This window comes from Temnothorax nylanderi, unplaced genomic scaffold, assembly GCF_030848795.1.
Source record: "Temnothorax nylanderi isolate EJ_2023f unplaced genomic scaffold, tnyl_v1.0 TNYL_tig0982_pilon, whole genome shotgun sequence".
NCBI lineage: Eukaryota > Metazoa > Arthropoda > Insecta > Hymenoptera > Formicidae > Temnothorax > Temnothorax nylanderi.
The window spans coordinates 10,316-26,647 of NW_027250044.1; the positions used below are offsets into that span (position 1 = coordinate 10,316).

The 16,332-nt window shown below is 49.0% G+C and overlaps 1 protein-coding gene across 1 annotated transcript; it reads left to right on the top strand.

Moving 5' to 3' along the window:
- Positions 1-7,326: 7,326 nt before the first annotated feature.
- On the top strand, positions 7,327-11,580 carry LOC139786203 (uncharacterized). The gene is made up of 4 exons (XM_071725367.1): positions 7,327-7,525; positions 8,126-8,900; positions 8,987-10,076; positions 10,126-11,580. The coding sequence occupies exons 1-4, from the start codon at positions 7,327-7,329 to the stop codon at positions 11,578-11,580; spliced, it is 3,519 nt and encodes a 1,172-aa protein (XP_071581468.1).
- The last annotated feature ends 4,752 nt before the right edge of the window (positions 11,581-16,332 follow it).

The following is a 16,332-nucleotide window of genomic DNA, read 5'->3' on the forward strand; positions in this document are numbered from 1 at the left end:
CGCACCTATTCCGCATATGTTCCGCACCTATTCCGCATCTGTTCCGCATCTATTCCGCACATGTTTTGCACCTATTCCGCACCTATTCCGCATATGTTCTGCACCTATTTTGCAGTTACTAACCGCAAATTATTCCGCAACTAATGTTTTAATTGCAACTCATTCCGCAGTTATTGACCGCAAATTATTCCGTAACCGCAACTTTGACCGTAACTCTTTTACTAATCTATTTCGATTCTGCGATTGTGGAATGAGTTGTGGAATAGATGCGGAATAGGTGCGGAATAGATTGCGATTGATATCAAGAGACGCGGTAGCGTCTCACGCCAAGTATATAATTTTTTAACAAGATACAAGAGAGATACATCCTTTCGTAAGCGATTCATATCCGCCTTTCATAATATAATATATATAATAATATTATTAATTAATTATTTTAATTTTAAGTGAGACGCTACAGCGTATCTTTTACAGGAAGGAGAACGCTTCTCTAGAAATAAACCACTGAATTTTTTTAATAAGTCAATATTATCGAAAGATTTAAATATCGGAAAAGAATATAGATTTTTCTGATTATAACGATATAACATTAATGCACAGATATGCGCTTGACGCATAGATATGCATATATGCCTCTATTTTTCTGCCCAATTTATGTCATTCAATTTATGTCGTCGTCGTCGTCGTCGTCGTCGTCGTAGTTGGCGTAGTCGTCTTCTTCTTCGCAAAATCTTAAAAAGTGTTGTCGGTTTGGCCTACCGTGCCGCTAGATGGCACTCGTCACGAGTAAGTGATAGAGCTCTAGATTATACTCTTATAATCTAGAGTTCTAGTAAGTGAGAGCCGTGTTATGCGGCAAAGTTTACTGCATTCAAATTTTCGATTATCATCAGTTATCATCAGATTTGTATGTACGTCGGGTGGCATGACTCGTATTTTGGTACAATTCCGGAGTTGAACAGCAACCCCTATGTGGTCTATAAAAGGTTCAAAGAGGTTTTCTAACGTAAAAAGAGGAAGGAGTAGTGGGCAGTGGTTGATGTCTGAGGGTACGGATTGTAGTTCTCGCGAAGATGGTTCCACAGGGATTAATACAAACCCCTTTCCTTTACCTCTGTCGTGCCGCGCCGCGAATAAAGTTTCGGGGCCGGCACCGGGTATCGAGAATTCTCTGGGACGGGGAAATGACACCAATACGTTGTAGATTTTGCCCGTAGCGGCGTTTAATAATAAATATATTTCCCGTACACCCTTGGTTTGCTTAATTCAATTACTCGTAACGGTAACACGGATCAAATGACGCGGTCGACTCGTAACCCGCGCGTTGGTTGTAGACTGCCCGCCGCTTCTCGGAAGGGCGGGCTTTTATCACGCTTGGGCTCGTTTCCGCGTTGCATACTCAGCTGTCAGCGCTTTTGCTTCCGCGATTGGGTCAGTGGTGACCCGGTGGTGTCTGGAATGCCACCTCAATAACTGAATAAATTCCGAGAAATTGATCCGTAAAAGTGAATTTAAAGTATTTCTGGAAACGACGCTAATTCGAGATCCTATTCTCGAAAGAAGAAGGTCGTTTCTCGGAAATATCGGTGAACAAAACAACTGCCTCGTTCTTGCGTGTACCGACTCTCTTCCTTTGTCTCGGGACCTCAGTGCGCGAGGTAAACACCCGGGACAAAGCGAGAGACGCGACGAAAACAGCTGATCGGTCGCCGGCCTCGTGATCAGCGGAGCCGTTTGACTTTCCGAAATCAAGTGCTTTTCTCGGGGTGGCGGCATCCGATTGGCTCCGCCGAAATTTCAGCCCGTGGCCGGGGGTCCGGACCCCCGAGTTTATAAAGCTCCAGCCCTCCGCGCGCACGGGAGCACTCGATAATTGTACGCCGAGTTAACGTGTTGAAAATAACGATTCCGTATCCCACACGAATTTCGGTCGATTTCGAGATCCTGCGTTTCGCTGCTCGCGATATCAACTCGTACTTCGAGTGACTGCGCTTTCCGCGCGCATTCGCCCGCGTCATTAAGTCGTTCGCGTAACTCGCATTTTTCGCGCGCCTTCGCTCGCGTAATTGCTATTGTTCGCGAAATAAAGAACTTGTAAATAATTGTAAATATCAGCTATCTTAATTATAGACATTCGTTAATTGTGACTTAATCGGATCATTAACCTTGGAACACTAAATTCCTTAACCCATTCGCGCACAACACCTCTTACTCCTTATCCCTTACTTCTTACCCCTTTTTTTTTAAAGAAAGGGTTAAAAATTTCGAATTTTAATTAAGGCTTATTTCATACTTAGTTTATCACGATTTGGATTTTGACACAGGTCCGGGGTTGATCAGCAACCCCCTGTGGCCTGTATAGGGATGAAAAGAGGTAAAAACAGTTTTCCAAGGAAAAAACATAAAAGAGTGATAGACGGTGGTTGGGGTCTGAGGACGGATTGTAGGTTTCGCAATGGTAGTTTCATAGGGGTTGGTGCCAACCCCCATCTCTCACTCCTTAAAAAAAAAGTTTAAAAATTTCGAATTTTAAATAAGGCTTAATTTATACTTAGTTTGTCATAAATCGAATTTTAGTTTACGTCTAGGGCGGTTACTTCACTTCAGTATGCAATATTCAACGCTTGAGCTTCCCTGGCAAAAATGAGAAGTTTCATAAACGTTTGTTTGACGTTTACGTGAGCGTTTGCGGAAGTTCGTTGAGAGTAGAAACGGTCAGTAGACAGTTCGTAGAGCAGAAATTGCAACGCTGCAGCGTTTTAAAGGCGTTTGTATATAGTGTTTTTGAGAGTTTGCACAGCGTTTACATGACGTATGACGTTTGCTGAGAGTTCTTTAAAACATTTAGAGATCCTCTGTTAAGTGTTTAATAAGTCGAAAGCGTTTGGTTTCATCATTGGAAACCGCGTGCAGCCTCTATTGAGCGTTTAACGGGCGTTTACTCTTGTCGTTAGAAGAAACGGCGTAAAGAGCGTTAAATGTTAAAATCTGTTTTTCGCCTCGCAGGGGGTCTGCTTATATACGCGGCTGGATGTATTTTATATGCGAGAAAGATGCGCCGCCTAGCGGCATTGTTAGAAGAACGTTTGCTGAACGGAGTGAAAACGCTTGTCTTACGGCGTTGGGAAAAGCGTTTGCTAAACGTTTGAAAAGTCTGACAGCAAACTCTCTGCACGAATGCGTTTCAGCGTTTACTGAGCGTTCTCTGAAAAGCGTTGCCTGAGCATTCCAGAACTTTCATGAAACGTTATATACAGCGTTTTATAAGCGTTCTGGAAGCGTTCAAAACCCAACGGCGTTGTGTAAGCGTTCTTATAAAGTTTGAAAGCGTATAAACTCTCAAAAAATCCTCATTGAACGGTTGTCAACGCTTTATAAAGCTTCTTATTTTCGCCAGGGTTGTTACAAGCTAGGGAGGTCGGGAAGGATTGGCACCTGAGAACGAATGGTAGCCCTCATAAAGCCAGACCCAATGCCGTTGGACTCATCCCTCTAGCCCTCTTCGTTAATTTTTAAAGTTAAAGGTTGAAGGGAGTAGAAAATAAAAAATGGTTCTATTGAAATGAGATAAAATTCTGTGGATAGGGCTCCATGTGGCTGACAAAAAAGGTCCTATAGACTCATCTTCTAAAATTAATAGTTAAAAAGTTATAGAATTTTAAAGAGAAGTAAAAAATTTACGAAAATTTTTTTTTATTTATTTTGATAGTAACCCTTTACGATTCGGATTTTTATTTAAATTCCGAATGGCTAATTTACTCGAAAACAAAATGCTAAAATGTTTGCGCTTGTTACGAGCGAGAGAGTGATCAAAGAAAGTTGATGACACCTGAGGCCGCACGGTCCATAACCAAAAACATAATAATAAGTTAGTGAAAGAGAATAAAAAAAATATTTATTAGAAACATCGTATTATATTTGCTTAATAATGCAACTATGTTGCATTATTAACTAATGATGAACTATGATATTATGTTCAGTATTGAGTAAGGGAGTGATAAATAGACAAATAAATAATTAATTAAAAATATATATTATTACTGTGTATTACTGTGTATTACTGTGATAAAAATACTTAACAAAAATTCGTGAAATCCACCTAAAAAAGACATTAAAAATGTAAAAAAAAACGCCAAGTATATTTTAGACAAAATAATTTTATAAATAATATTAGACAAATAATGAAAATATTTATTTAAAAAACACAAAAAAGTAAATATACCTCTTGCTCTCTCACGCTTTCTCATGCTCTCTCACGCGTTTTCTCGCTTTCTTATGCTCTCTCATGCTTTCTCTCACATTTTCTCGCTTTCTTACGTTATTTCTCGCTCTCCCACGTTCTCTCACGCTTTCTCATGCTCTCTCACGCTTTTTCTCACATTCTCACGCTTTCTGTCGCTTTTTCACGCTACCTCTCGCTCTTTCACGCTTCCTGTCACTCTCTCACGCTTCCTGTCGCTCTTTCATGCTTTTTATCGCTTTCTCATGCTTTTTCACGCTACCTTTCGCTCTCTTACGCTTCCTGCTTTTCTCCCACGCTACCTCTCGCTCTCTCACGCTTCCTGTCGCTCTCTCACTCTTTCTCACGCTCTCTCACGCTAGCTCTCGCTCTCTCACGCTTTTTGTCGCTTTCTCAGGCTCTCTCACGCTTCCTGTCGCTCTCTCACGCTTTCTCTCGGTCTCTCACGCTTTCTGTCGCTCTTTCACGCTTCCTCTCACTCTTTCACGCTTCTTGTCGCTCTCTCACGCTTTCTGTCGCTCTTTCACGCTTTCTGTCGCTTTTTTACGCTCTCTCACGCTTCCTGTCGCTCTCTCACGCTTTCCGTCGTTTTTTTTTTACTTTCTTACGCTCTCTCTCATTCTCTCACGCTCTCGTAAGAAAGTCGTAATGAATAGTGTATTAACAATAGAAGAAGTTTGGAGTTGTCTATTGTATTATTACAGAGGGCTACCGCCCCTCCCCGCAAACAGAGGTAGGTGGGGGTGGACCTTGGTTTATGTAAAAAGTTGCAAACCCGAACCGTACTCCATAATTATACAATAGACAATTCCGAACTTCTCCTGTCGTTAATACACTATATATATATATATATATATATATATATATATATATATATATATATATATATATATATATATGTTTTCAAATATAAATACAAAGTATATATTATTAGTGTGACAAAAATACTTAACAAAAATTCGTAAAATCCACTAAAAGGACATTAAAAATGTAAAAAAAAACGCCAAGTATGTTTCACGCAAAATAATTTTATGAATAATATTAGAAAAATAAAGAAAATATTTACTTAAAAAACACAAAAAAATAAATATAATGGCATGAAAAAGAAGTGAAATCAAAGTATTATTCCATGTATATTTATTAGAACAAGTAATATTATTTAAAAAACACAAAAAATAAATATAACAGCATGAAAAAGAAGTGAAATCAAAGTATAATTCCAAGTACATTTATTAGAGTAAGTAATATTTCGCAAGATATATATTTTGTGCGTGAATTAAAGGAATACAATATTTTATAAACTATCTCTCAAAATTGCAGTAGACCTAATGTAGGATGCAGAAGACATTTAAAATGTATGAAATACAACGGCATGATAAAATGAAAATATAGAATACAATAAATAGCGTAACGAGAGGTGCAGAAATTGAAAAGGGTTTAGTTACATCGATAATAAGCAGAGACAACAATCGAAGATGGACATAATCTCCAGCAGCATCCTTGGCGTGCCTGGCGTATTGCCTATAATTTTAACAACAAAATAGTCATCTGCACTTAAGTTTGTCAGTATGCCATACACAGTACAAAATAAAACGTAATTATAACATTTTTTACATGTCCCAGAAAGTCCACTCTAAATTTTAAGTTAAAATGACTCATTCATCATGTGTTACTTGTTGACAAATTAGAAATGTTAATTAATTGACATTATACTTTACATTTATCAGACAAAGAGAAAACGCCGTAATCGGTCAGAACTGGATCTCGATTGCCCAAATAATATAAGTAGATGAAGAGTCTATACTCCGGTCGCCGGGTACTTTCGTGGGGAAGCGGGGGGGGCCGCGCGCACGCGGGTGGAACGCGATAAGAGATGGGCGAGGGGGGCGAGGGGAAGGGTATAGGTTCATCGGAGGGTGGGAGTTGCGGGAGGAAAATTCCCCACGCAATTTACTAGTAACTGGACAAAGACTTATTGCAGGCCAATCAGATGCGAGTACAAAGACTCAAGGCTGTCCAATCAGATGCGAGTATTTTGTGGTAACCTGTAAGACGTAAATTCCCTAGGCGGGTGATCGGGAATTTCGCGCCGCAGTGTTGCCACCGGGGTGGGGGGATCGTCGTTCCCGGGCGCTCCGAGGGGGCGCTCGGATCGGCGGTTCCGCGTTATCGACCGCGTTATCGGCCGCGCGCGGAAATCCACCCCGATTCGCGCGTCATCGCGATTAATTTTGTTATCGCGCGCGTTCGAACTCGTTCGAGGTCGCTCTTGTCAGTTCCTCCTTTTGTTTTTTTCGCAGGTTGCGGCGAGCGGATGTCCCCTTCCCGGAAGGGTGTATCCTGTAGGTACATCCTCCGTTGAGATAACGAACGAGTATAAATTGAATTGGCGCGACAGCGTAAAGCGCATCGGAACGGGATAAGTTAATGTGGTTTTTTTCTTTTAACGTGGTATGAGCGACGAGTATGTAGAACTTTGCAAACCGGCGTGCGCGAAAATCGGGAAACCGATCGCGAAAATCAACGACCCGTTCGTGGGGAAGTGTTGCAGATCGGATTTGTGGAGAGTCAACGTAACGAGATATCTGATCCGTCGCAAAATCGGAATTCCCGATCATCGATCGAACCGGAGGTCTCTCTAATACCAAATATTTTGGAGAAGAGTGGCGGAGAATGGAGTCTGTTACTATTGACTGAGACGCGTTAGTGGCGCTATTGTAGCATTATCGAGAGAGAGTGGTGCGAACGGATCGGAACGGGATAAGTTGATGTGGTTTTTTTCTTTTAACGTGGTATGAGCGGCGAGTACGTAGAACTTTGCAAAAATTCGATCTGGGCGAAAAGAGACAGGAAACCGATCGTGAAAATCAGCGAACCGCTCAAGAGGAATGGGGATCCGCGCCGCGTCGACGTAACGAGATATCTGATCCGTCGCGAAATCGGAATCGCCGATCGCCGATCGCACCGAACGTATCTCTATAATGAAATACTTTATGAAAGAATAATTATACGCGACGGAGATGTAGTTACTGTTGATTTATTCGCGTTAGCGGCGCTAATGTAGCATTAGTGATGTGTACTCGCGAATGAACGATCGCCGTTATCCCTCGCCCGAGGAATCTGACGACGAACTGCGCTGTTACGAGCCCATGCCCAAGTTCTCGTCCGATTCGGACGACGAATCGGCGATACTCGAAACGTCGTCATCGTCAAACGTATGCGCATCGGTGGTGAAGGAGGACGCGCGATGGAATCTGGCGACTCATCATCTGCGAAGGGAGATCGGTGCGCGAACTGCGCGCGAGCGAGCGTGGATAGAGACGACAATGGCATACTCCGTTAGGGCAAACGATTATATGCGTTACCTCTGCCGCTCGAGTATTATCTTTATTTTCAGACGGTGGATGGAGGAGAGAAGATACGTAGGCTTCATACCTACAGGTCTCGTCGTCTTTTCGATCGAGTGAAATTCAGTGTTCCCGAGGGTGGAAGGCCCTTCTGGATAGGATGCAGGAACAGTGCGACGAGTTGCTCGCCGCGGACGTCGCGACGCGGACGAGTACCGCGCGTGAAGACGACGATGCGACGAGTGTCTCCGGCTCTTGCGGGAGAGTTGTCGAGTCAAACGCTCTGGGGGGGGGGGGGGCGAGAAAGTACGGGAGCCGTGACCGCTCTGGTGGCTCGAATAGCGCGATTGTAAGGTTCGAGGGAGGATCTGCGTCAACGATTCGAACGCTCCGTAAGTGCCGGTTTGGACGGTAGGGACGGCGGTAGCAGCGTCGGCAGAGGATTTTCATGGGTCGAGATCGATACTGCGTTCCAAAGTCGCGTACTGACCGGCTGTGACGAACTCTACGTACATCGAACCCGCGCGATTTATCGAAGATGCGAGGGACACCGTGCTCGAAAAAGTGCAGGATAATTTGAACAGATACGTGTGTCTGAAGGTCAGTGCCATATTCAATGGGGAATTCGTAGCGGACGTTAAGACCGATGTGAAGAGTATCGCTACGCGGAACGAACAGCTCCTCCAAGGGTCCAATCTGGGCGAGTGGTACGAAAGGCACGACGCGATTCTAGCGGCGTTGGACAAATTTCAGGAACGCGACAGCGGATGGGCGTTGTCGCGAATACTGAGCCTAACGGTGAACGTGAACAAGTGTAATCCCATGCGCGTGGGATGTTGGATGAAGATACCGCTAGGTATAGGACTTAAACAGGCGGTGGTCAACGTGCTGTCTGAGAACGACACGTGTTTCGCGCGTGCGGTGGTCGCGGCTCTGTATCGCGCCAAGCGGCACGCGGAACGATGCGGCTCGTATCCCGATTACGCGACGGTGCTGAATCTCGACGGAATCAAGTTTCCCATAGATCTGAAACAGATCGGAAAGTTCGAACGTCAGAACGACGTATCGATCAATGTATTTACAACTCGGGAAGGAAGTGAAAAAAAGGTTAGGTTCGGACGGGGCGCCGACGACAACGCGATCGTGCCTCTGCGGTTAACCAACGATAAGAGGGATAGACACGTAAATCTCCTGTATCTGCGCGATACGCTACGTGGCGTCAACAGGGGCCATTTCGCCTGGATAAAGAATCTGTCGCGATTGGTGAATTCGCAATTGACCGTGAGCCGGTGTGCGAAGCACGTTTGCGATCGGTAAGTAAAAAAAAACCTGAGGAATAAGGAAACGACGAGGTGTTATTTTACGTACACATAGTAATCGCACGCACGTTACTTCGCAGATGTCTACACTATTTCTATACGCGTGAAAAGTTGGCCGCTCACAGCGTCAACTGCGGCCGAATGAACGACTGCGCCATCGTTCTTCCGAACGAGGACGATAAGTGGCTGTCGTTCGACAATCACGACAGAAAGGAGCGACTCCCCTTCGTGGTGTACGCGGATCTGGAGTGTCTTCTCGAACAACGGGAGAGGGAGAATGCCGAAGGGGGCGCGAGAACGGAAAAATACGCTTATCAGCGTCACGTACTGTTCAGCCTGGGCTACTATCTGTGCTGCACCTACGATGATACCGTATCCACGTACAGATATCGTCGCGGCGACGACTGCGTTTTGTGGTTCGTGAACGAGCTTCGCGTTCTCGCACGTCACGCAAAGATTAAATTCTCCACCAATATATCGATGGTAGAACTTACGGAGGACGAGAAACTCGAATTTTGGCGCGCGACGCATTGTCACGTGTGTCGGAAAGCGTTCCAACCGGAGGACAAGCGCGTGCGAGATCACTGTCATCTAAACGGACGGTACAGAGGTCCGGCGCATTTTCGTTGCAATCTGAATTACAGAAACGTGTACGTGATTCCCGTGTTCTTCCACAATCTGTCGGGTTACAACGCGCACTTTATCATCGAGAAAATCGCGAACGATTTCGAGGGTGGGGTCGAACTCCTGCCGTTTACGAAGGAAAATTACATATCTTTCTCGAAGACCGTTAAGGAGACGCAAACGGACGGGATGTGGAATCGACTCGTAAAGCTTCGATTCGTAGACTCGTACAAATTTTTAGCCGCAAGTATCGAAACCCTGGCGTCCTATCTGGACAAGAACAAGCTGAGAATAACGCGCTCGGAGTACGCTGATTTGAGCACGGAGGATCTCAATCTGCTCACTCGCAAGGAAGTATTTCCGTACGAGTACGTCGACAGCGCGGACAAACTGCGGGAGACCGAGCTTCCGCCGCGCGAGATCTTTTACAGCTCCCTGACCGACGAGACCGCGAGCGAGAGCGACTACGAGCACGCGACGAGGGTCTGGCGACGTTTTCGCGTGCGGGATCTCGGCGAGTACAGCGATCTGTATCTCAAGACCGACGTGCTTCTTCTGGCGGATATCTTTGAAAATTTTTGGGACACGTGTTTAGCGAGTTACGGGCTGGATCCCGCGTATTATTATACGTTGCCGGGGAATGTACACGTGGGACGCCATGTTGAAGTACACCGGCGTGCGTTTCGAGCTGCTCACCGACATCGACATGGCGATGTTCGTGGAACGCGGAATACGCGGCGGCCTCAGTCAATGTTCGCTCAGGTACGCGCGAGCCAACAACAGGCACGTACCGACGTACGATTCGTCCCAGCCCACTACGTATCTCATGTATTACGACGTGAACAATCTGTACGGCTGGGCTATGAGCGAATCGCTGCCGTACGCGAATTTCCAGTGGCTCGACGACCCCGAGAATTTCGACGTGACGACAGTGCCGACGGACAGCGAGGTCGGTTACATTCTGGAGGTGGATCTCGAGTATCCGCCGGAACTGCACGACGCCCACGCGGACCTGCCGCTGTGCCCGACGCGCGATAAACCGCCCGGTAAGCGGCAGGAGAAACTGCTCGCTACTCTCTACGGCAAATCGCGCTACGTGACGCACTATCGAAACCTGCAGCAATGTCTGCGACTCGGTTTGCGTCTGACGCGCGTTCGTCGAGTGCTGCGATTCGCCCAGTCACCGTGGCTTCGCGGCTACTTCGAGCTGAACACGACGTTCAGGACGCGCGCGAGCAACGAGTTCGAACGGAACATGTACAAACTGATGAACAATGCCGTCTTCGGCAAAACGATGGAGAACGTGCGCGATCACGTGGACGTGCGTCTCGTGACGCGATGGGACGGGAGGTACGGCGCGGAAGCGTTGATCGGCAGGCCGAACTTTCACAGCAGAAGCGTCTTCTCGGAGAATCTGGTCGCGATCGAGCTGCGGAAGCTCGAGGTAAAATTCAACAAGCCGGTCTACGTGGGTATGTGTATTCTCGAGATATCCAAGACGCGTCTCTACGAGTTTCACTACGACTACATGGCGCCGCTCTATCGCGACCGGTGTCGAATTCTTTACACGGATACTGATAGTCTGATCTATTCGCTGGAGTGCGAAGACGCGTACGAGCGTATGAGGCGCGACATAGACAGGTTCGACACGAGCGATTACGCGGAGAATAACGCGCACGGTATGCCGCGCGTCAACAAGAAGGTGCCCGGTCTGATGAAGGACGAGAACAACGGCGCGATCATGACGGAGTTTTTGGTCCTCAGGGCGAAGATGTACACTTACAGGGTACTCGGACGCGACGACACCAAGAGAATAAAGGGCGTTAAAAGAAACGTAGTCGCTAAGAGGATCACGTTCGAGGATTATGTGGCGTGCCTGCGGGACGCGCGCGAGATGAGGACGCGCCAGTCGTGCATACGCTCGACGTTGCACGAGGTTTACACCGTGTCGGAGCAAAAACTAGCTCTTAGTCCGCACGACGATAAGCGATACGTGACGTTGGACAGCGAGGAAACGCTTCCGTGGGGACATTACGGAATACCGTTGTAAAAAAAAACAATATCATACGCTTTCTAAAATTGTTTTATCGTAGAAAAATCAATAGTACGTAAGAAACAAACCAATGAAAATGTGTAAATTTTTTATTAACAATAAAGTACACGTTGCGCGTATTTACGAATGTCTAATTATTTCTGTTACAACACAGACGCCTTATCTATCCAGGAATTGTGCGAACTGTCCATCCCCAACCACTTTACGTACGCTCGATTGCCGCGCTTACGCAGGACCTTTTCCACGGGATAGACGTCGGGATTGGAGACGCGCAGCAATTCGTGTTCGTAGAATCCTCCGGCTATCGCTTCTCCGCGAACGTCTTTCAGCAGATACGTAACGGGATTGGTCCTTTGTACTTTGGCTACGCGAAATATCTCGGTGGTCCAATTGGGAGTGTAGCCCTTTTCGAAGATCGTTTTGAATTTGCTCACGCGCACCGGATCGTCGACTCGAAATCTCGCCGGTGCGGCGATCTTCGCGCGACTGTACACCGTGCGCAACAGTTTTTCGGCGAGGGTGGGCGTCACGTCCGCCGGACGCATTCCGATCGTTCTGTGTCTGCGACGATTGTAATTCGACAAGAGGCGCGGCAGCGAGTCTATCCATCTGTACGATCCCTGGAGCGTGAAGAGCTTCCACATGTCGTTTTTCAACGTGCGATTGAATCTCTCCACCACCGACGCTTTCATCACCGAATACGTGGAGTGGTGATTCACCTTGCGCGCGTCGAAGATTTTGCGCGCGTCGGCGTTGTAGAATTCCTTTCCTTTGTCCGTTTGCAGATTCTTAGGGTGTCGCGCGTCCTCGCGAAAGATCTTTCCGAGAGCCGTCGCGACCTCCTTTCCGCTCTTAGTCTTGAGCGGGATCGCCCAGGCGTACTTGCTCAGCACATCGATGATCGTCAGAATGTAATTGTGACCCGCGTTTTCGCGCAAATAGGGACGCATCTCGACCACGTCGGCCTGCCACAGGTCGTCGTAACCGCGCACCACGACGCGGCGGCGAGGAAAGTTTTTTCGCGCCGGCGCGTGCAATTCCTCCACGAGTCTCCGTTTTTGCACGCTCATTGCTCAAGAAGGTTCAATATACTCAGAATTCTGGCGATCTGGATTTCGTGCTTATCCACGATATTCTTCACAGTTACGAACTGGCTTCTAAATTCTCTTATCAGATCTTTGAAGTTCTTTCTGAGCTCCGCGATCGCTCCCTCGACGTAGCCCATGTTCGTCGCGTCGGTGCCGACCTCCGGCGCGGCCACGCGTCGTATCTTGCGCTCCGACGCGTCGTACGAATCTTCGCGCAAGAGAAGCGCGTTGTTTCGAAACGTCGCGATTTCGTCTCTCAAACCCTGGTTCGCGTTTGTCACGATGACGCCCGTGAACTCTCGATCGACGGTGTTCTTCTTCTCGATCTCTTCGATCACGGCGCTTTTGAACCGTTTGATCGCGTCCTCCACGTAACTCCTGTTCGTCGCGTCGGTGCCGAACTCCGGCGCGGCCACGCGTCGTATCTTGCGCTCCGACGCGTCGTAGGAATCCTCGTTCAAACGGAGCGCGTCGTTCTTCAGCGTCGCGATTCCGCCTCTCAATTCTTCCGTCGCGTCGTTCTTCCTGATCTCTTCGATCACGACGCTCTTGAGCCGCCCAATCGCGCCCTCTACGTAGCTCTTGTTCGTCGCGTCGGTGTCGACCTCCGGCGCGGCTACCCCTCGTATCTTGCGCTCCCTCGCGTGGTAAGAGCCCTGACTCAAGCGGAGCGCGTCGTTCCTCAGCGTCGCGTCGTTCTTCTTGATCTCTTCGATCACGACGCTCTTGAGCCGCCCGATCGCGCCCTCTACGTAACTCTTGTTCGTTGCGTCGGTGCCGATCTCCGGCGCGGCTACCCGCCGTATCTTGCGATCCCGCGCGTCGTAAGAGTTTCGATTCGAGAGAAGCGCGTCGTTCCTCACCGCCGCTATCTCGCCTGTCAATTCTTCGGTCGCGCTTCTCTTCGATCTTCCGATCGCGTCCTCGACGTAGCTCTTGTTCGTCGCGTCGATGTCGATCTCCGGCGCGGCTACCCGCCGTATCTTGCGCTCCCTCGCGTCGTAGGAACCCTTGCTCATAAAGAGCGCGTTGTTGCGCGTGTAGTTACGCAGGGATTCGATCGAGGAGCGTAATCGCACCGTGGACGCACCGTCGATTCCGTCACCGTTGCTCCGATTTGTCAGAGACATGCCGAATTTGTTCACGGACATCGCGCGCGCGGGGGAGGCGCTGGAGAGCGCGCGATACGTACTGCCGTCGCGATCGACGCGACCGATCAATTTACGACATAACCGGCCTCGCGAAGTTCCTCGATTATCGACAGAATTTCGTTGTCGTGAGCGTCGTTGCCAGCCCGACGAGAAGCGTCTAGCAGTCGAAGTCGATCGACCAGCTCGTTGGGATCGTCCCAGTGAACGTAATCGATCGCGTTGTCGGTCAGTCGCATGGCCGACGGTAGTCCGGCGCCCTTCGTAGTCCCAACTGTGTGAGACGGATGTACGAGCGGCGCTATTATTTTTGTGTACTTGTGTCCCCTGTTACCCTTAACAGGCATGCCGGCGCTGCGACCGCGTTTGTGAGCGCTGGTGGCGAAAAGTATACTCCTGTACGTTCGTTTGTCCTTCTCCGTGTAGACGCGAGCGTTGGGAATTCGCATGAAGATCAACTCGTACAGACCGCGCGTGCCCTTGTACCGTACACCGTCGATGATCACGGAGTCATCCGGGGCCACGTCAAATCGCTTGTTACCCAGCATCGTGCCGTGCTCGCCGAGATACACTCCGTAGACGTGGTCGATCTCCTTTTTACTGTCGCCGCTCAGAAGAGCGCCCACGTACTCCCGCCCTAACGGTCCTAGTTGGCTATTCAGAGCGTCGCGACATTCCGCCGTGCTCAAAGACTCCCTGACGGACGTCTCCAGCGCGGGGGGTGGAGTCGTAGTCTCCGAGACGATCTCGTGTTCTCTGGGTAAAAACCGGACCGAATCGGCGTGGATCGGCGTGGAGCTCGCGATAGTTGTCGTCGTCGCGGGAGCCGAACTCAACCGTGCTGGACGCGACTCTCCTTTTTTTCCCGCGGTCGTCGTTGTCCTTATTGGCGTGAATACGTCGTCGTCGTCGTCCTCCCCGTAATCGCGTTCCAGGTCGGCACCTACAACGTCGTCGTCGTCGTCGTCGCCGTAGTCACTATCCTTCTTTGCTCTCTTCGTCGTTTTCATCTTTCTCGCGAGCGTAAAGCTACCGTCGTCGTCAATATTGCCCGGTCCTTTACCCCTGCGGTACGCGTCATCGGCGAGCCGTTTCAGAGGTTTGACGATGGGCTCGTACCTCTTTTCCAGAGCGATCTCGCTCTCCATTTTTCCAACCCTGAGAGCGGCGTACTTCCTGCGAATCGAGGCGCGCGTTTTGGCTATCTCTCGCGCGGTCCTCTCTTCCGCGATCGCGCTCAAACTCGCGTCGTTCGGCGAAGCGCACTGATCGGCTCTACAGCACGGCGAAGTCGTGGAACCCCCGTCTGTACCGTCCGCCTCGCAACGCGCTGTCCTTGTCTATCACGGCGAAACCGTAGGTGCGTCGCCAACACTCGCGACAGAAGGCGCGAAACTCGTCGTACGACATGTCGATGTTCACGTGATCGTCGTACACGTGCCGCAGATTGGTGCCGTCCTGCTTGAACAGGATCAACAGATTTGCGTTATCGCGCACGAGATGTTTTGGTATTTTGGCGTACGTCTGACAGAGATAGAAGCAATCGATATTCGAATGTCGACCCATAGAAAAGTACTCCCTCATTCTGTCCTGCTTGTCGCAGGCCACGTCGTCGAAGACGAAGACCGAGTCGGGAAGCGCCTCGTCGGGCGGAACGACGTCGCGATTGTCGGAGAACGCGCGATAGCTGATCTCCTCCATAGGCTCGAACAATCGTTCGAGATATCGATACTTCGGTTGTTGCAGAGATTTCAAGTACACGTATACGTTCTCGAAACGAAGACCGTGCGCTTGTTCCAGCAGACTCACCAGAACGTTCGTCTTACCGCAGTTAGAGGGACCGCAGATGATGCAACGTACGACGTTCGGCAAGAGAGGACCGTGTCTGCGCGATTCTCCGTTTCCTCCCTCGGTCGCGTTCGACCTTGCCTGCGTTTTGCGATCCACATTTGAGACTCCTATCGTCACCGACTGTCGCACGAATCGCATTGCGCCCTCTCTCTTTCGCTCTCTCTCTCTCGGTCTTTTCCGCAAGCGCGCGCTCGTTTGCGCGATGAACGCGCCCGAGCGCCGGGGCGGGGAGGGCAGCACGGACGTCGTTTCGTTTTGTCGCGCGTGCGCAAACGCTTCGCGCGCAAGTATAAGTAGCGCGAGCGCGTCGTCGTATCCGTAGAAATTCGATCTCAAAAGCAACGAATCGTTCGCGCGCGTCGGTGATCGAGATGTTTCCCATCCTACTGACGGACAGGCGCGATATTCTCGATCTAACGGCCGAGGAGCTGGAATTCGTTCCGAAGATCGTTCTGTTGCGTAAATTTGAGAAATATGTGCAACTGCTGTGGGACCGTTTGCCCGAACATATAAAAGCGGATCCCGAGGTGCAGAGATATCGCTCGTGTATGGAACATTACAATCGTCCGTGGCAGCGAACGCACATAGACGGTCCACCGCCGCTCGTCAAGGACTGCTACGAGTGCAACCGCGCGCTCGCTCTGAACGGTGAGTCGTCGAAA

Bases quoted from the DNA above. Each gene is read 5' to 3' on its own strand.
- LOC139786203 (XM_071725367.1), top strand. From the start codon at position 7,327: ATGAACGATCGCCGTTATCCCTCGCCCGAGGAATCTGACGACGAACTG. The intron at 7,526-8,125 runs GTGCGCGAACTG...GATTTATCGAAG, and splicing joins TCATCTGCGAAGGGAGATCG to ATGCGAGGGACACCGTGCTC. The intron at 10,077-10,125 runs GTGCTTCTTCTG...ACACGTGTTTAG, and splicing joins ATCTGTATCTCAAGACCGAC to CGAGTTACGGGCTGGATCCC.